The sequence below is a fragment of the Canis lupus genome, chromosome 36 (genome assembly GCF_003254725.2).
Source record: "Canis lupus dingo isolate Sandy chromosome 36, ASM325472v2, whole genome shotgun sequence".
NCBI classification, from domain to species: Eukaryota; Metazoa; Chordata; class Mammalia; order Carnivora; family Canidae; genus Canis; species Canis lupus.
In genome coordinates, this window is record NC_064278.1 from 25,048,444 (window position 1) to 25,066,496 (window position 18,053).

At 44.0% G+C, this 18,053-nt stretch overlaps 1 protein-coding gene across 1 annotated transcript; it reads right to left on the reverse strand.

The window, feature by feature from the left end:
• Positions 1–12,724: 12,724 nt before the first annotated feature.
• On the reverse strand, positions 12,725–17,012 carry NEUROD1 (neuronal differentiation 1). Its single transcript, XM_025460387.3, has 2 exons — positions 16,882–17,012; positions 12,725–15,159 (listed from the first exon to the last, which is right to left on the reverse strand). The coding sequence occupies exon 2, from the start codon at positions 15,146–15,148 to the stop codon at positions 14,078–14,080; it is 1,071 nt and encodes a 356-aa protein (XP_025316172.1). The 5' UTR covers positions 15,149–15,159; positions 16,882–17,012; the 3' UTR covers positions 12,725–14,077.
• Between the last annotated feature and the right edge of the window lie 1,041 nt (positions 17,013–18,053).

Consider the following 18,053-nt stretch of genomic DNA (forward strand, 5'->3'; position numbering starts at 1 on the left):
CACAGCTGTGGGACCCTCCACACCCAGCTCCCTGAGAGCCGGGCCAATGGGCCAAGGCAGTGGCCACTTCCTAGGACCTTTGCAAGCACCGAGTTGCCATTTGTCAAGCTTCAACAGGCCCGTCAACAGCATGGCCTGTGGTGTTGCCTGAGGTGGCAGGTGGTGGCTGTACTCCAGGCTTTGCTCCTGATGAGCTGTCCCTTCCCAGGGCCCTCAAGGCTGCGCGGCCCAGGGGCTCCGTCTACACTGCGGCCTGCGGTACTGTTGTCACCAGGCCCAACCACTCCCCGAACTTCAGGCTCTACGTCCAGCTGCCCACCTGACATGACCGCTTGGCTGTCCGGTAACCATCTGACACGTAGTATATCTGAAACCAAACTCAGGATTTCCCGTCATAAACCTATTCCTCCCAGAATGTTCCAAATCTCAGCAGAGAGTGTCCTCAAAATCCTTCATGTCGTTTTCATTTCTTCCTATCGTCTCGGGACTCCCCTCCAATCCACTGGCAAGTCCTGTCGGTGGCATCTGCCAAGGGGTTTCCCTTCAGCCTCGTGTCTTCCCAGCCTGTGCCTCTGCACCTCTCACCCGACCACTTCTGTAGCCTCCCAGCCCATCTCCGCTTTCCCCTCCGCCCGTACTGCCTCCTCCGGCCCAGCGTCAGCTTTCCACCTGGCAATCACGCTGCTCCTTTCAAAAGGTACAAGATCGCATCACTCCCCGCTCACATCTTCCCTGGAATCTCCCGTCATTTCTTGGAACAAACTCAACGTGCTTGGCAAGTGCACAAGGCCCGATGTAATCTGGGCTCTGGCTAAGAGAACGTTGCTGCCCATCCTCTGTCACTCACCTTCCTGTAACCATGGGTATTGGGGTTTGGGGGTGTTTTTTCTAAATTGCTACTACAACCAACTGCCATAAACTTGGTGGCTTAAAACAGCACAAATGTGTTATCTGACATTCCTGGAGGTCCGAAACCCAAACTCGGTTTCACTGTACTAGTATCAAGTCGTCAATGGGCCTGTGTTCATCCTGGAGGCTCCAGGGAAGAATTCATCTCCTTGCCTTTTCCAGCTTCTAAGGTTGCCTGTATTTGTTGGCTTACGCCCCCTTCTTCCATCTTCAAAGCCAACAGCAAAGCATCTTCTCTCTGCTTCCATCCTTCCATCTTACGTCTCTGACTTTGCCCTCCTTCCCTCCCTGTTATAAGGACCCTTGTGATTACATCAGATCCATCTGGATAATCATTAACTGTGTCTGCAAAGTCCCTTTTGCTATGTAAGGGAAAACAGATTCATGAGTTCTGGGGATTAAGACAGGCATCTTCAGGCCACCACTATTCATCTCTCTAGCATCCACTGCTTTATTTTTCTTCACACCCCTTATTATTACCTCTTACTCTATGTTTACTTCTAGGTTTATTGTCAAGATTCCCCACTAAATGAGTTCATGCACTTAGTAACAGTCCTGGAATGTAAGAAACAATAAAGGTTAAGTGTTGTTATTATAATAAAAAAGCTCCTTGATGTCAAAGAATTGGTCTTGTTCTCCATTCAAGTCTCAGTAACTGGCAGGGTGCCTAGCACATAGTATGTGCTCAAGAAATATCGGTAACAATAACACTAAGGCACCTCAATAGGTTTCCCCCCACCTCCTGAGGCTCGGTTGTCCCTTAAGTGATGCATAGATATGATGCACTAATGCATGAAAATTGCTCTCTGAAAATTTTTAGGTGGCTTCCTGAACATTGCTTTCCCTGCTGTGGCTGAAGCTTGGGCATTTGTTTTCAGAGCACTAAGTGGTAAGAGTCCTAACTTAACAGGCACATAGTTGCTTTATGTTTGAAAGGCATTTGGCTAGGTCTGGAAACAGACTTCATCCCTGCTATTTATTTATTTATTTATTTATTTATTTATTCATTCATTCATTTAAGAAATTCACATCTGAGCAGAAGACTTGGAAAAACTCTCTGCTAATAACGTTGTTTTGGGGAGGTCATTAAGTATCTAGGCAAATCTGAGAGAGGTAGGTCTAATGGGACAGTGTCCTGAAGTCAGGGACCCCTTCTCAGTTCCACAGATGAAGGCAGGTGAAATCACAGTCAACCGAGACACCCGGACCAACTGCATCAAGGGCAGGGGACAAAGAATTCCAATGCCTGAGCTTTGGCCAGTGGACAATCCTAGATCAAGCCCCTTGATCTCCCACAGGTTCTGCTGCCTTCAAAGTTTGGAGTTTGTGTGAATAAATGAGTGCCTGTGTTATCAAATTACCATCAATATAGCCTTTTTCAGACTCCAGTTTACTTTAAAGAATATGTTCAGTGCAAGTAGAGTAAAATCCAAGCTCCCACCTTGTGACCTGGCTCCTGCCCCCCAACACTCAAACCCCGTCTCCTGTCATTTTTCTTCCCTGCTTTCCATGCCTATGTCTGACCGCACTGGCCTTTTTTCCATTTTTCAAATAAACCATGGTTATTCCTCATGCAGGGCCTCTTCTGTTGTTATTTGCTCTGTGTGGAACAATACTATAGCCAGCTTTGCAGAGTGCCCGGATCAGCTTCATGTTACCGGCTCAGAGGTTCTTCTCTGGCCAATCAAAAGTTCACCCCTTATTAAATTCAACAGCAAAGAAACAAACAATCCAATCATGAAATGGGAAAAAGACATGAACAGAAATCTCACAGACGAAGACATAGACATGGCCAATGAGCACATGAGAACATGCTCCGCATCACTGGCCATCAGGGAAATACAAATCAAAACCACAATGAGATCCCACTTCACACCAGTGAAAATGGGGAAAATTAACAAGGCAGGAAACCACAAATGTTGGAGAGGATGTGGAGAAAGGGGAACCCTCCTGCACTGTTGGTGGGAATGTGAACTGGTGCAGCCACTCTGGAAAACTGTGTGGAGGTTCCTCAAAGAGTTAAAAATAGATCTGCCCTACGACCCAGCAATTGCACTGCTGGGGATTTGCCCCAAAGATACAGATGCAATGAAACGCCGGGACACCTGCACCCCGATGTTTCTAGCAGCAATGTCCACAGTAGCCAAACTGTGGAAGGAGCCTCGGTGTCCAACGACAGATGATGGATAATGGAATACCCACCATTTGCTTCAACGTGGATGGAACTGGAGGGTATTATGCTGAGTGAAATAAGTCAATCAGAGAAGGACAAACATTATATGGTCTCATTCATTTGGGGAATATACAAAAAGTGAAAGGGAATAAAGGGGAAAGGAGAAAAAATGAGTGGGAAATATCAGAAAGGGAGACAGAACATGAGAGACTCCTAACTCTGGGAAACGAACTAGGGGTGGTGGAAGGGGAGATGGGCAGGAGGTGGGGGTGACTGGGTGACGGGCACTGAGGGGGGCACTTGATGGGATGAGCACTGGGTGTTATTCTATATGTTGGCAAATTGAACAATAAAAAATAAATTTATAAAAAAAACAAAAATAAAAATAAAAACATAAAACAAAACAAAAAGCAAAAGTTCACCCCTACTAAACGATTCCTCATTGCATTCCCACCATCCAAATGTACGTCACCGGTTTATTTGTCTCCTTCTTTCTTGTCTGTCTCCCCTTTCCCATCAGATGGGGACCTCAGTGACAACTGTGACCTGGTCTGCTTGCCTACGGCTCTATCTCTTATACCTGAAATAGTGCCTTTAGAAGCACAGATGCTCAATAAATGTTTGTTGAATCCAAAAAGGAATAAATTAATTTTTAAATTGAATTCCTGTATGCATTTTTGATATCGCTGAATATACCATATTTCATGGGTGAGGAAAAAAGAAAAAGGTGTGACATATGTATTTTCTCCATGTCAACATATATTTCAGGTGAATTGAGCAGTCATTTCTTTCTTTTTTTTTTTTTTTTTTTTTTTTGAGCAGTCATTTCTAATACAAAATGGGCATCTTACCATGAGGGGCTGCCTCCCTCTCATCCTGAGTGAAGACCTTGTCAGAGTGTTCCCACTACTCTGGCTCCTGCTGCCTCGAAGGTAGAGACCAGTAACGTCCCTGCAAAAATTACAGGATCAGATTCAAAGTCCAGGACCTCATAGATGAGGTTTATTGGGATGTGTTCCTCTTATTCTGGGAAACTGTGAACTAAAAATACAGGTTACCTGCCCCCACACATCAGTATGCGATGGTGAGACAAGCAGAGAATAACCGCAGAAAATGCTGCCATTGGAACACCGAGCCGGTGGGGACAGAAAGCACATCGCAGTCACTGGTTCAGAGCAATTCTGAGATCCAAAGGGGCATGTGCCGCTAGCTCCCGAGACGCTGAGAAAGAGATGCTCCTTATCTCACATCTAGTTCTGCTCCCTAGAGCAGTTCCCTAATTCACTGTTCTCAGCTCCTCTCAGCTCCAGCCTCTGGGATTTGGGTTCTGTCCTTTATACCATTCTTCGTTTCAACAGGAAATTGCCCATGATGACAGCAGAGTAGGTTTTCAGCCTTTTTTCTATCCACAAAAAGTTGGAGGCCAAGAGGCTTCTTTTAATTTTGAACTTTCAGGTCAGAGAGGTATAACTCTTTAGAAACTTTGTGAGCTTTCTTTATGTAGTTCATATATATATATATATATATATATATATATATATATATATATATATCATATGTGATGTGTGACATTTGCATATATATCCATATATAGGGACATATACACATATAAATAAAATTGTGTTACATTATACAAAAGCCGTTCCCACAAATCTCTTCAAGACTGGCCTCTCTGTACTTTGGACTCCAAGTCAGGGTATTGGGGTATAACATTCCTAATGTTTTTAGAAGTACTTTCATCTAGGTAAATTGTGTTTTCCAACCATACTTGTGATTGGGGCTTGGTCTGAAGGCTTGTTTAACTTAGACAACCTACATTTCATCTTGGATATGAGGCTACTTCTTACTTTTAGAAAAAATATATATATTAGCCAAGATGTCTGTCCGGGCCTTCTATAGTTCCTTTAAATTGTGCTTGTTCGCCATTAAAAGACCCTAAAAGAAGCCAAATAACACTTTTAATATTCTGCTAAATACAAAAAGAAAAAATGTAAAAACAAGGTAGTGTCCCAGATCTACAAAAACTAAAACTTCTGAAGATATAATCAGTAAGTGGTATTTTGAGCAATCAAAAGAGTCAAATAATGAGATGTACAGCCCTATAGAACTCAATTTGGAGCCTTGTCCTTGGGTTTTTAGCTCACAAGGGGAGTACTGGCTGAAGGCCCTAAATAATCGGGGAGAGGTAGATAGCACTGTTAGAGGCCATAGCACTTAAATTCATTTGGACCACATCATTTAAAAAAAATTTTATGTAATTTTACATGTTGTAGAAATTGTATGTTAAATGGGTGTTTGTGAAACAGGGAGAATGCTGTATTTCTTTTTACAGAGGTCTATTAGTATCATGCTGCCCCCACATAAAGAAGAACTATGGCATTTTTGACATGAAGAATAAATGACAGTTTATAGTTCATGCTTTTTATAAATTCTAGGATAAGAATTTTAAACAACATTAGATTATTAGGTAGGCCCACTCACACTTCTATAAATCTAGATGTCAGTTTAATAATTCACCTGAATAAAAAACAATAAAACTTTAGCATAATTTAGATGCTAATGAAATAGCTATTATTTGTCAGCTTGTTCAAATATCAAACTGGAGGGCAGCCCTTGGTGGCTTAGCGATTTAGCGCCGCCTTCAGCCCAGGGCATGATCCTGGAGGCCTGGAATCGAGTCCTACATTGGGCTCCCTGCATGGAGCCTGCTTCTCCCTCTGCCTGTGTCTCTGCCTCTCTCTCTCTTTGTCTCTCTCATGAATAAATAAATAAAATATTTTTTAAAAATATATCAAACTGGATATTAACTGAAATAAGCTGGTCATTATATATTGGGGTCACTAAAACTTATATATTGTAAATATTGGAATATTGCAAAATATATTGGTAATATTTTCATAAGAATTCAAATGAACCCTCCTGTATTTATGCATATTTAACATACCACTTTATTGAAGGTATTAGCAGGAATATCAGCTTCCTAGGACTGCCATACCAAATTACACAAACAGTGTGGCTTTAAAACAACAGAAATGTATTGCTCCTAGCTGTAGAGACCAGAAGTCTAAAATTAAATCATCTGCAGAGTTGGTTTCTTCTTGGGGACTCAGAAGAAAGATGTTTTGTGCCACTTGCCTGGCTTCTGGTGATTGCAGTTCTTGCAGATCGTGATGCATGGACATATCAGTCCAATCTCTGTCTCTGTCTCTGTCTCCATTCTCCCTGCTGCTCTGTCTGCATCTCTGTCCTCTTCTTTAACGACCACTCTAATCCAGAATAGCCCCATCTTCATTTACATCTTACATACTAGGATGTGTTATTTGGATATCATTTCCAAATAAGATCATACTCTGAGGTTCTGGCTGAAAAATGAATTTTCAGGAGTTGGGGGAGGGCACTCTTCAATTCAGGACTATATATATATGTGTGTGTGTGTGTGTTTCCTTGACAATGTATTTTAAGTAAGATAAATGCATTTTTAGTTAGGAAAAAATGTAAACCGTAGGAAGCAAAAGATCCTGTTACTTAATATTTTTAATATGCTAGTTAGAGTCAAGGAGACATGAAAATACAGTTCCTATAACCAATGCTCCCATGTTGGAATTTAAAGGAATCCAAATAAGCAGCCTTGCCTCCATTAACTAAAAAATTCTTTTAGTAAAGGAACATTTTGATAAAGATCACTATTTAGATTCCAGTTAGAACTTGCATACATTTGTTATTCTTTTTCTTAAGATTTTATTTATTTATTCATGAGAGATAGAGAGGCAGAGACACAGGCAGAGGGAGAAGCAGGCTCCATGCAGGGAGTCGTACGTGGGACTCGATCCTGGGACTCCAGGATCATGCCCTGGGCCAAAGGAAGACGCTCAACCACTGAGCCACCTGGGCGTCCCTGTTATTCTTGTTTACTGTGTGTTTAATCACCCACTGGAATAAAATTATTCAGCCCCTAAACAACGATAGGTGAAGTTAGCCCAACTCTCCTTTCTAGAATGCTACGTTATCCTCTGTAGTCTTGGATGTGAATGTTATTTGGTCACATACCTACAACCTACCACAGCTTATAAATTTAGAATGTCCTGCTAGGAGTAGACAAACACTACAGTTGTTGGTGACACCAGTGGTAAGGAATTAACAGTCTCGCAAGCATTGTAATACCACTTCATTGACGTCACCAGAAGTGGGGACGATCCTCCAACTGACATCATTCAGAGAGAACACTAGAGAAATATTATTGATGTGCTAAGTTTGCACAGTGAACCTTTCGAAGTAGAAATGGTAAGTTAGGTAATTAAATAAAATCTTAAAAAAACGAAACTATAAGTTAGGCAATTCATCAGCATTTATCTCAACCAATAGCACATACAGTGTATGAATATCATGATTATTAAGAATATTAGTTATCCTTTGGTCTCCAGTGATTTTAATTTTTTAAGATTTTATTTATTTATTCATGAGAGACACAGAGAGAGAAGCAGAGACACAGGCAGAGGAAGAAGCAGGCTTCCTGCGACAAGCCTGATGTGGGACTTGATCCCAGGACCCCGGGATGACAACCTGAGCCAAACAAAGGCAGATGCTCAACCACTGAGCCACCCAGGCACAGTGCTTTTCAGTGATTTTAAATTAAATCACTTTCCAAGAACACTGATCCTTTGATGTTTCTGGTCCCTAAGCACTTCTCCTAAGAACTTAGTGCTAAAATGCATACCCGGGGTTGCTGAAGACAATCACTTTATGTCTTCTTTCATTGTGTTGTATTGGCAAAGAAGACCACATCCCTCACAAACTTAACCACTTTTCTATTCTAACTGATACTTTGAAGGAAAATGAATTGAACTAGCAAGTATTGTGATAATACAGTACTTTTATATTGTGGATTTCTACATCTGAGCTATCATAGACCTAAGGGTGACCTCTTTTACTATTTAATTTGTTTAATGCTACTCAAATTCTCCAACTCATTGCTGGACTACATACATAGTCCTTATGGGTTACATTCTGGTCTGCTGTAATCTAAATTCTTCAATGTGGGACAAATTTATATAACACTAACAATAGAACAAAAACAAAGAATGATGAACAGGAAGGAAAAAAGTAGCATGCATTCAAGTTCTTAAGGAATGTAAATAGAGAGAGAGAGAGAGTGAGAGAGAGAGAAAAGTAGGGTCTGGAAAGAGCCTGTAATATTTTAGTTCCATTTTTATTGCAGTTCCAAATCATATTTAACAAATTGATATTAAACAAAAAGAAAGAACCTATAGCTCATGATTTCTATCCTCAAAAGGAGTGGAGAAGAGATGTTTGGCGCCATGTTATAAGAAACTAGTGTCAATTGTTCTCTTTTTTCTAGAATTAATGCTTATAACTTTCACTGAGCTGAGAATCATTTATGGTCCTCTCCCATTCTCAACCAACATGAATTATAACAGCTTCAGCATTAGATTAGTGCGGTTTGATTTTCTTGGAATGTTAATATTTTTGAGCATCTTCTAGATCTTCTAAGTAACAGAGAAACAAGAAACAAGGCTTCTGTTCTTATGAAGCACTAGGGAAACAACAAATATTTTTTTAAAAAGGTTCTGTTCTTATGATAGATAATTTAAAAATAAGTGAAACAAGTAAGCAAGTAATGCTCTGGAAAAGGGAAGGGGCAATCATAATTTTGATTTTGGTGAGGTTGCTACTTCATATCGGGATTTGAGGATGTGGCGTTTGAACTAGACCTTGAATGAAGAAAGGAAACCAGTCATAGGAGGATCTAGGTATCCCAACTTTCTGCAGTGCCTTCATCTGTAAAATAAGGCACAGGGCTGCTTTAGTTCTGAAATGCATAAATGAGCAGAGAGCACTTAGCCCTGACCTAGTAAGCACGTGAGGCCATCTTTCTGGAGGTGTGTCCTTAAGACATCAAAGCTTAAAGCAGGGGTAGCTTTTAATCTTGTTAAGAGCAAAGTAAGTTACCAAGATTCCCCATAAATGTGAGATTAAATCTATTCTTTTATCTCTAGATGTTATTTCACAAGGGGATATATCCCTTTGGATTGCTCTATACCTGGGGATCTATAAAAATTATTATTGTCCCTATCCACTTCCCTATTAGCTAGACAACTAGCACAATAATGTTTAGATGGCCAAATCCACGTCTAATGTATCTGAAGATTTCATCCAGCATTTCCATAATACTCTGCATTTTAAGACATTTTAAAATTCACAATTTGAACCGAAGTCCCGAGAGACTGAGGCCTTGTCTTGTCAATGCCACTAGTTTGGTTATCCAGCTAATTCCATCAGAGTCATTGAACCAAGTGTTAGTGAGTGTGAAGAGTCTATGAGTCAATTGCCAGCACAAAATTCTTCCTGACATGGGAAGGCAGATGATATCAACTTTTGAGTGCATACAGTGCAGATTTCTAGTTGAATGGTTCTTGACAATAGTGTCCTCTGAAACATAATGCCTGGCCAGGAGCCAATGATTATGCCACCATACAAATCACTATGTATCTGACGCCAGAATGCCTCTGTGCAATGGTAGCAACAAGAGTTCTCAGTCCTGGTGTTCCACAAGATGTTGCATTGGCTCTTTTATTCTTTATCAGACCCTGGGATTAAAGATTTTATTTAGATAGTTTTTAGGAAATAAATCATGGCGAAGGGAGAGGAAAAGGGAAGAGAGGAGGTTTCAGTTTAGTTTAAGCATGGCTTTCCTGTTTTACAATTCCCATTAGGACAAAAATCAGTCTACATTTGAAACCTAGTTTTATTAATTGTTTAATAGATATTTTCACTTTAAATCTCTTGTTTAATTATAGAACTAAAACAGCTTGCTTCAAACTGCTAGCTAATGATCCATATATCATTTTAGTAATTGCTAGCTTCCTTCAGAAATGCATTAATTTTGTAAGAATTATAGACTTTCAAATCTAAAAACATAGGGACTTTTTTAAGATTAATACATTAGAACACTTCTAATTTGTTGCAAATGTTATTATACTGTACCGTATTATAAACCTAAAATTATCAGAACGTTCTTAAGATATTATAATTCTTCATTTTAATTTGCATTTAATTGTATTTTTTAGGATTAAAAGTAGATCATACTGTATGAATGCAGTTGGTGATGTAAATGAAATCTAAGTTATGCAGTGTTCTATTCAAAGAGAATTATGCACTGGTTAAAATATTTAGCCAAATTTCATCTCCCACCATGAAACTGACTGTTGATTTTTAAATACCAGGTTTTTTTTTTCTTTCCTGGAAATAACTCTTTAGAGCATTTTCACATTAGAGAAGTAGATCTAAGCTTCCTACTTAATAGGAATAGTAACTGTCCAATATAAAGGAGCCCTAAATGTTACTCAGATCAAGCAATATACAACAACACTTAAAGATTTTTTTCCAATGATGCTAAAGTTGCCAGTGTTTCTTTTGGTTGGTTTTTCACTTAGTAAAACATTTTCTTTTCTTATTAGCTAGATATAGGCATTAGCCAATTATAAAAACCGATTCTCTTTTAAATATTAGTGGCAATTGAAAAAGAAAAGAAAAAGATAATTGAAAAGGTTTCTTGTGGTTTGAAAATGCCTTCCAAATATTCATTAAACATTTAAGTGAGTAAATTTGTAGAATATGTTTCTGACATTGGCACTGGTTCTGTGGTATTTCTCTGATCAGATGGAAGTGCTGTGTGTTATGCAGAGTGCATTCAGTTCATTCATGCATAAACAATATCATTTTCATAAATTAAAACCTCCCCTGCAGAAGGAACATCTGTGCCTGCCTTTGAATAAAAGATGGTGGCATGTGAGTTACTCCTTGACTGACTGAAAGAATCCTTATGTTTTAGAATGAAGTTATATAGGCAAAATGAAAGAAAAAGAAACTGACTTATAGTCTGCATTTCTACCTTACAAAAAAAAAAGAAAGAAAGAAAGAAAGAAAGAAAGAAAGAAAGAAAGAAAGAAAGAAAGAAAGAAAAGGAAAAAATATCCACAGTATAGATATCTCCTTGCTTGATGTTTTAAAAGCTGGAATCCTTAACATGCATTCTCTTATTATTTCTCCTGTTTACTAGAGCAACAGTTTTAGTTTGCATGAAGATGTATACTTTTGATTACAGGTGAAATTGAGCTGCTGAATAGATCACATCAGATCTGAATGTTCACTTCATGGTCCCCTAGGCTGGAAGGCTGGCAATGTTCATATATCTTATCAGTATTACGTCTCTTAAAGTAAGAACAGTGAGAGCAATCCTAGAAGCAACAGCTTGATTTCAAAATAACAACTCTGATTCACTTGGAATGAGATGATTGCATTTTGGATAAAGTTGAGACTAACTTAAAAGTATTTCTGTCATCTGATGAAGGCTGATGGAAAACATGTTAAAATGATGTATTTTAAATTGAACTCAACATTTTTTAATGTTGAAGTATTCCTTACTGCTACTGTCACAGCTTGACATAGCCCCATTGGCAATGTTATTAGTATGGCTAATTGTTCCTGTCCATTAGATTACTCACATTTTTCTGGAGCAGTTTGCTAAATGAGGTCAGCTTTCTGGAACCCCTAAATCACCAATGAGAAGGAGATTAAAGGAACAAGCTTGGGAAGAGAGGTAGTCATCCAATGTGGCATCCGAATCAGAGGAGGAACAATGGAGTTACTAATGACAGTAATCAGAGCACCGTGGTACAGCCAGGGCACAAGTGCCAAAACGTTATTCCCTAGGAAGCATTCCTGTCAGTCAATACATCCAGAGGAAGAAAAATGCCAAACTTTTTTTTTTTTTTGGTGGACTTAACAATGGACAGAGTCATCTGTAAGTTTTTCCACTGAGTTCTATTTAGCATTCCAGAAAGGGAAGGGACACAATTGTATCATCCTAAAATATATTATACTACAAATAGCATGTTCTTGAGTACAAATAACTCGTTACCATTTTCTCCTGGAAAAAAAAAATTACTGAAATCATCACAAGATGTTCATAAAATAATTACAAAATGCCACTTCTTGGATTCTTTAGATTAATTCAATCGTTCCCCCCTGACATTTTCTGGAGGTGCGTAACTTTTCTCCGGGGATAGTGCTGGTTTGCAAAGTGCAACGGTACTTTGTGATAGTACTGATTTGCAGTTCAGTCCAGGGAAATGTACAGATAACAAAGCACTAAGAAAATGGTAAAGTTTTCTTCTATACATTTTAAATGTATAGGCAAACTAAGCTAGGGCACTTGCTTGTGTCTGCTTGTGAATAATGAACTAAATGCCCCTTTAAAAAAATAGGGGGAAAATATACCATAATCGTTTAAAAGAATAGAAACCAAGAAGCTAAAAGTGAAGGCACTTACAACAAAGAAAAACAAAAACACAACCGTTTGTCTCTCCACCCCACCCCCCAGCCTCATATTCCACGTAATGAAATATGAGTTAGGTTCTTTCATTATCTTTACAAAGAGCTGGTGACTCCCTAACCAAGACAAACAGACTAGAGAGTATGCTAAAGTAAACTTTTGTCCTTTATTTTATTCTACAAACAGCATTTCGTATTTTTTTTTTAAATTCAGCAAATAAAGCAATTATCCTGCTTAGGAATTATTTATGCTTAAAAAAAATCACTTTCAGAAGAAATGCAACAATTGGCCAGATTTTCAATACTATTTTATTGCAACTGGATGAGTGTTTTCTAAATTGTGCATTACACCATAATATACAGGATTACAAACAAGATTACAGTACAGATCGATTCCAGTGGTACCAGTATCACATCTCAAACAGCACTTATTCTGGACTGCATTTTACATGCAATAGCTATTGTTCTAATTATGAATTAAATGGTTTGAATTTATTTAAGCTACTGTACTAATTGACTACAATAGGTATAAATCCCAACATTAACAACCTGATTAGATTTAGGCTCAGATTTATTACATGAATATAATGACAAACCACCATTTGTGTGACTATGTATAAAATCATGCATTTATATTTTCTGGAAACATCAATAGCTTCAGATTCTCTGTAAAATCATGGAATGCAAAGGAGTAAAAGACTAAAAAGAAACAGTGCAAATTGTATGTGATAGTCAAGCAGCTTTTGATTTAAAGAAGGGTATGTTGGCATTTGTTTATAATATGTATATACAAGCTTGTGCAAGTAATGTATTGAATTGATATGTTTTGATAGGGACTACATCTCTCTCCTTTTTTTTTATTCTCTTAAGAGTTATGGATCTGGTTTTCATTTTAAGGAGAAGGAAAGACTTTAAAGTGAAATGAATTGCTCAAATTGTGCAATTGTGGGTTTGTTTTTTTTTTTTTTACAATTAGAGAGGAAAGAAGTGCTAAGGCAACACAATAACTTTCTAAGCACTTTTCTGCTGGTTTAAATTAGTTAAATTATTTTGTATAAATTAGATATAATTCTACTTTTCTGATATGTATAAAAATTGATGAAGCTGCATGGTTTTAAAATAGGAAATCCACATTATAAAAAGTCATTAAAAATTCTGTACAAAATCACAACAAAATAATTCAGCATGGGAAAGGTAACAAGTAGTAAAATGCTGGTTGAAAAATATATATTTATATATATTTTAATTGGCCCATTACTAGTTCAAAAATTGCATAGATCCTAATTATTGCTTGTGATTTTGTTATCCCGATCAGATAATTCATATGATCTGAATACAGCTGCACCAAGTTTGTGGTGCTTTTTTTTTTTTTTACTGTATTACTTTATTATTATTATTATTTTAAAATAGAAGAGCTATAGAAAATAATACATAAGGTGAACAGGAACTTTGATCCCCTGTTTCTCCCAAAGGCAGTAACGACAATAAATACATCTATCACTCGGAGCTTGGAGTATTTGCACTTTGCAGCAATAGTACCCAAAGGGCTGCCTTTTGTAAACACCAGGGTCGCCGCGAGCACAGTGGGCACGTGGGCGCCCCTCCCGGGGCGGGGGGGGGGGATGCTGAAGCCGACGCGCCCCCCTAGTCGTGGAAGATGGCATTGAGCTGGGCGCTCATGACTCGCTCGTGATGCGAATGGCTCTCGAAGGGCACGATGCTGTCTATGGGGATGTCGCAGCGCGGGCCGGCGGCGCCCGAGAAGACCGAGGCGTGGCTCTGGGGCCCTGCCAAGGTCGCTGCGGGGTAGTGCATGGTGAAGGCGTAGCTCTTCTCGAACTCGGCGGACGGTTCGTGTTTGAAGGAGAAGTTGCCGTTGATGCTGAGCGGCGGGCTGAGCGGCCCGTCGAAGGCGGGGCTGGCGCAGTCGGTCAGGGGGCTCTCGAAGAAGGGCTCGAGCGCCGCGCTGTAGGCGAGCGGCGGCGGCTTCACGTGGAAGACGTGGGAGCTGTCCATGGTGCCGTAGGGCGGGCTGGGCAGCCCCGGGGACTGGTAGGGGTACGGGTGCCCCGGGAAGGGCGCGCTGGCCGCCGGCAGGTGCGGGGGCACGTCCTGGCTCTGCTCGGGCAGGAAGGTCCGAGGGTTGAGCTGCAGGCAGCCGGCGACCAGGTTGGTGGTGGGCTGCGACAGGCCCTTGCACAGAGTCTGCACGAAGGACACCAGGTCGGGGCTCTTGCCCGAGCGCAGGATCTCCGACAGAGCCCAGATGTAGTTCTTGGCCAGGCGCAGCGTCTCGATCTTGGACAGCTTCTGCGTCTTGGAGTAGCAGGGCACCACCTTGCGCAGGTTGTCCAGCGCGGCGTTGAGCCCGTGCATGCGGTTGCGCTCCCGGGCGTTGGCCTTCATGCGCCGCAGCTTGAACCGCTCCAGGCGCGCCTTGGTCATCTTCTTCTTCTTGGGGCCGCGTCTCTTGGGCTTCTGGTCGTCGTCCTCCTCCTCCTCTTCCTCCTCCTCCTCCAGGTCCTCGTCCTCGTCCTCCTCCTCGCCGCCGTTCCTCAGCGAGTCCTCCTCGGCGTTCATGGCTTCCAGGTCGTCCTCCTTCTTGTCTGCCTCGTGCTCCTCGTCCTGAGGACTGAGACATTCGTCCGTCCAGCTGGGAGGACCCTGGGGCTGAGGCTCGCCCATCAGCCCGCTCTCGCTGTACGATTTGGTCATGATGCGGTTTCCTACATTCAACAGGGGGCGGGGGCAGGGGGGAGGGGGGAAGGGGAACAGAAAGAAAAGGAGAAAAGCGCTAGGCTCGCCAACGACCTGCGCCTTCCCCGCGCTCCCACTCCCTAACCTGGCAGAGATGCACGCGCGAGGGAGTGACCGCTGCTGACCAGACAGATGCTCCTAAGAAAAACTTAGCCGGCCTGATTGACAACAGGCCCCCGGGACAGAGGGCAGCGGCGCAGGTGGGGGAGAGAGCAAGCAGGTGTGTTTCCTAGCGATGGGTGAAAGTGTGTTTACGGTGCTTAGGCGGCAGAGAGATACATGCGTGAAAATGAGCATGCATTTCCACTACTTCATGTTTGTTTGCTTTTTTTTTTCCCCCCGACTACTCCACCTTTATCTGCGTGAGTTCAAAGTCACTCACAACTACACACACACACACACATATAAAATGATGAGTTTGGAAAAAAAAAATCCCAATTCCGTGCGTCCCCTTCTCTGCCCTGGCGATTACAGCTGCAAAGGGCCATTACGTAATTTGCTAACTAACGGTGGCAGTGATTTTTAAGAAGATTACACACTACCCCGAGACTGAAGAGCAAATGCGTGCCGGAGAAAAAGTAGCTCCCGTCCAATTAATTCGCCATCAACGAAACGTGTGGCAACAGAAGTGGGCAGGGGGCTCCCGTGCCAGCCTCGCCTTCCTCCCCCCTCGCCCCCCATCCCTGTCCCTCCGCTGAATTTCCACCTTGTACAAAAGCGCAGGCTCCGGGGCGAGGCCGGGGCACCGCGCACAGCGCCCTGCCCGGCGCCTGGGATCAGGTGCGGGAGGCTCCTCTCTAATAAACAGCCCATTGAAAGGGCCGCCCGCTCTTTATTGGGGGCTTTTCAAAGTTCGCCTCAAACCTCTCTTTAAAAAGATTGAGTAATTATGATGGTCAGCGATTGGCAAGAGCGAAGTTGCCGCTTCTAATAAAGAAAATTAAGGAAAAAAAAGAGCCTTTAGTGAGATAACTGAATTTCTGGCTCCTGCGCTGGCTGCTGGGGACTCGGCCGCCTCGGAAGCAGTAACAGGTAGCAGGAGTCGGCTCCTCTCCCCGTCTCCACATCCCCCCTCCCTCCCAACTCAACTACCTGTCAAGTGGGTTATTTGGGGATGGTGTGTGTGTGTGGGGGGGGGGGGAATATACTCCGGGTCTCAAATGCCCCCTCTAGTCACTGAAACGATAACTCGGCACTTCCAATCGCGTATAACACACATGCACACAAAATGCATCTTGGTGACAGGGCTTTCCTTTTTTTTTTTTTTCCTTATTCTTTTTCTTTTTCTCTTTTTTCCCTTACTAGAAGGAGTGAGAAAGTCAAGTAGTCGTTTGCTTCCAGGACTTTGAAATCACCACCAGCAAGCCAATCATCAGAGTTGGGGTGCATTATTTACAAAAACCCAAAGAGGCCCTCCCCCAAAAAACCAAAACACTAAAACATTTTTTTAAAAAAAACTGGAGAGCCAGCGCTGGGTGATGGACGCGAGCCGAGCTGCGAGCGGGTTTGCCCGCGGCGTGGCGTGGGGAGGGGAGGGGAGGGGAGGGCAGGGCAGGGCAGGGCAGGGGAGGGCAGGGGAGGGATGCCCGTGGATGCACGCGCGCGTCCGGGGCCCCGGGATCCGTGCGGGGACGCCGGGGGCTTCCGCGACCGCTTGGATCCCCGGGCAGCGAGGCGAGGGCCGTGCTTACCTGCGGCGGTTAGTAGGTCCTGAGCAGTGGCGGGCTCATAACCCCGGGCCCCGGACGCCGCGCCTCGTGCGTGGGGCGAGCTCCTCGCGCGCCGGCCGCGGGCGCCCGGGTTATATAGCCGCCGGCCGGGGCCGCGCGCAGGCGGGGCGGGGAGCCGAGCGCCCGCAGGTCCGTGCGCCCCGCGCCTGCGCACGCGTCCGGGCCGCGCGCTCCCCCGCCCTCCCCACCCCGCCCCCCGGCCCGCTCCCCCCAGCCCTGCCCCCGCCCCAGCTCCTGCCTCCCCGGCATGCGCCATATGGTCCTCCCGGTCCAGCCAGGAGCCGGCGGCCACGTGACCCGCCCATTTGTATGCCGCGGAGCGCTCCATTCCGGCCCCTTTGTGGCCAGAAGAAAGTGGCCCATCTGTCGCCAGTTAGAGACTCCGCGGACCTGTTTTTACCCGCAGGAGAGATTAACCCTTTCAGGCGGCAGAAGGGAGAGGGGGCGCGGGGGAGGGGGGCTGCAGGGGGGGCTCCGATGGGAGAGGGCGGCCGGCGTCGGGGCGCGCACGGGCCGGGAGCCCCGGGAGCCCCGGGAGCCCCGGGAGCGAGGCGCGCGGGGGAGCGGCCTGGCCTGGCTCCGTGGCCGCCGGGGCGCGCCCCACACTTGCTGCCCTCCCGGGCTCGCCCGCCTCGGGTCTCCCCCGCGTGGCGGACGCTTGCGTGTGCCCGCCATCCCCTCATCCCCGCCAAACCCCGAAGGAGACCTACCGGCCTGGCGCACAGGGTTGGTCTGCAAGCGCGGCCTCCGTCCCCGGCTCACCCAGGCCCAGCCTCGACGGTAGAAATGTTGTGCCTGTCACTGCCCCCAGCACACGTGCAGCCTGGGGCGCCTCGCCTTCAGCGGCCTCTGTCCGAAGCCCCCCGTACATCACCCCTGGGTCCGGGCGCAGCCTGGGCGCGCTCAGGCCTTGGCTCTTTCGGTCCCAGAACTCTCTGTGTGAAAGCTTCGGGGGCTCCTCTGATGCTTCGCCAAGGCCATTGGATCCTTGCAGACGATGCCCCCCTCCCCCGCCGACACCCCGTGTTCCCGCCCCAAGCTGACCCTGCACGGCCCCGACCTGCAAAAGGCGCCTGGTTCCGACGAGCCTTCTCCAAGGGAGCAAGCAGGGCCTACACCGAGTGGGTCTTTTC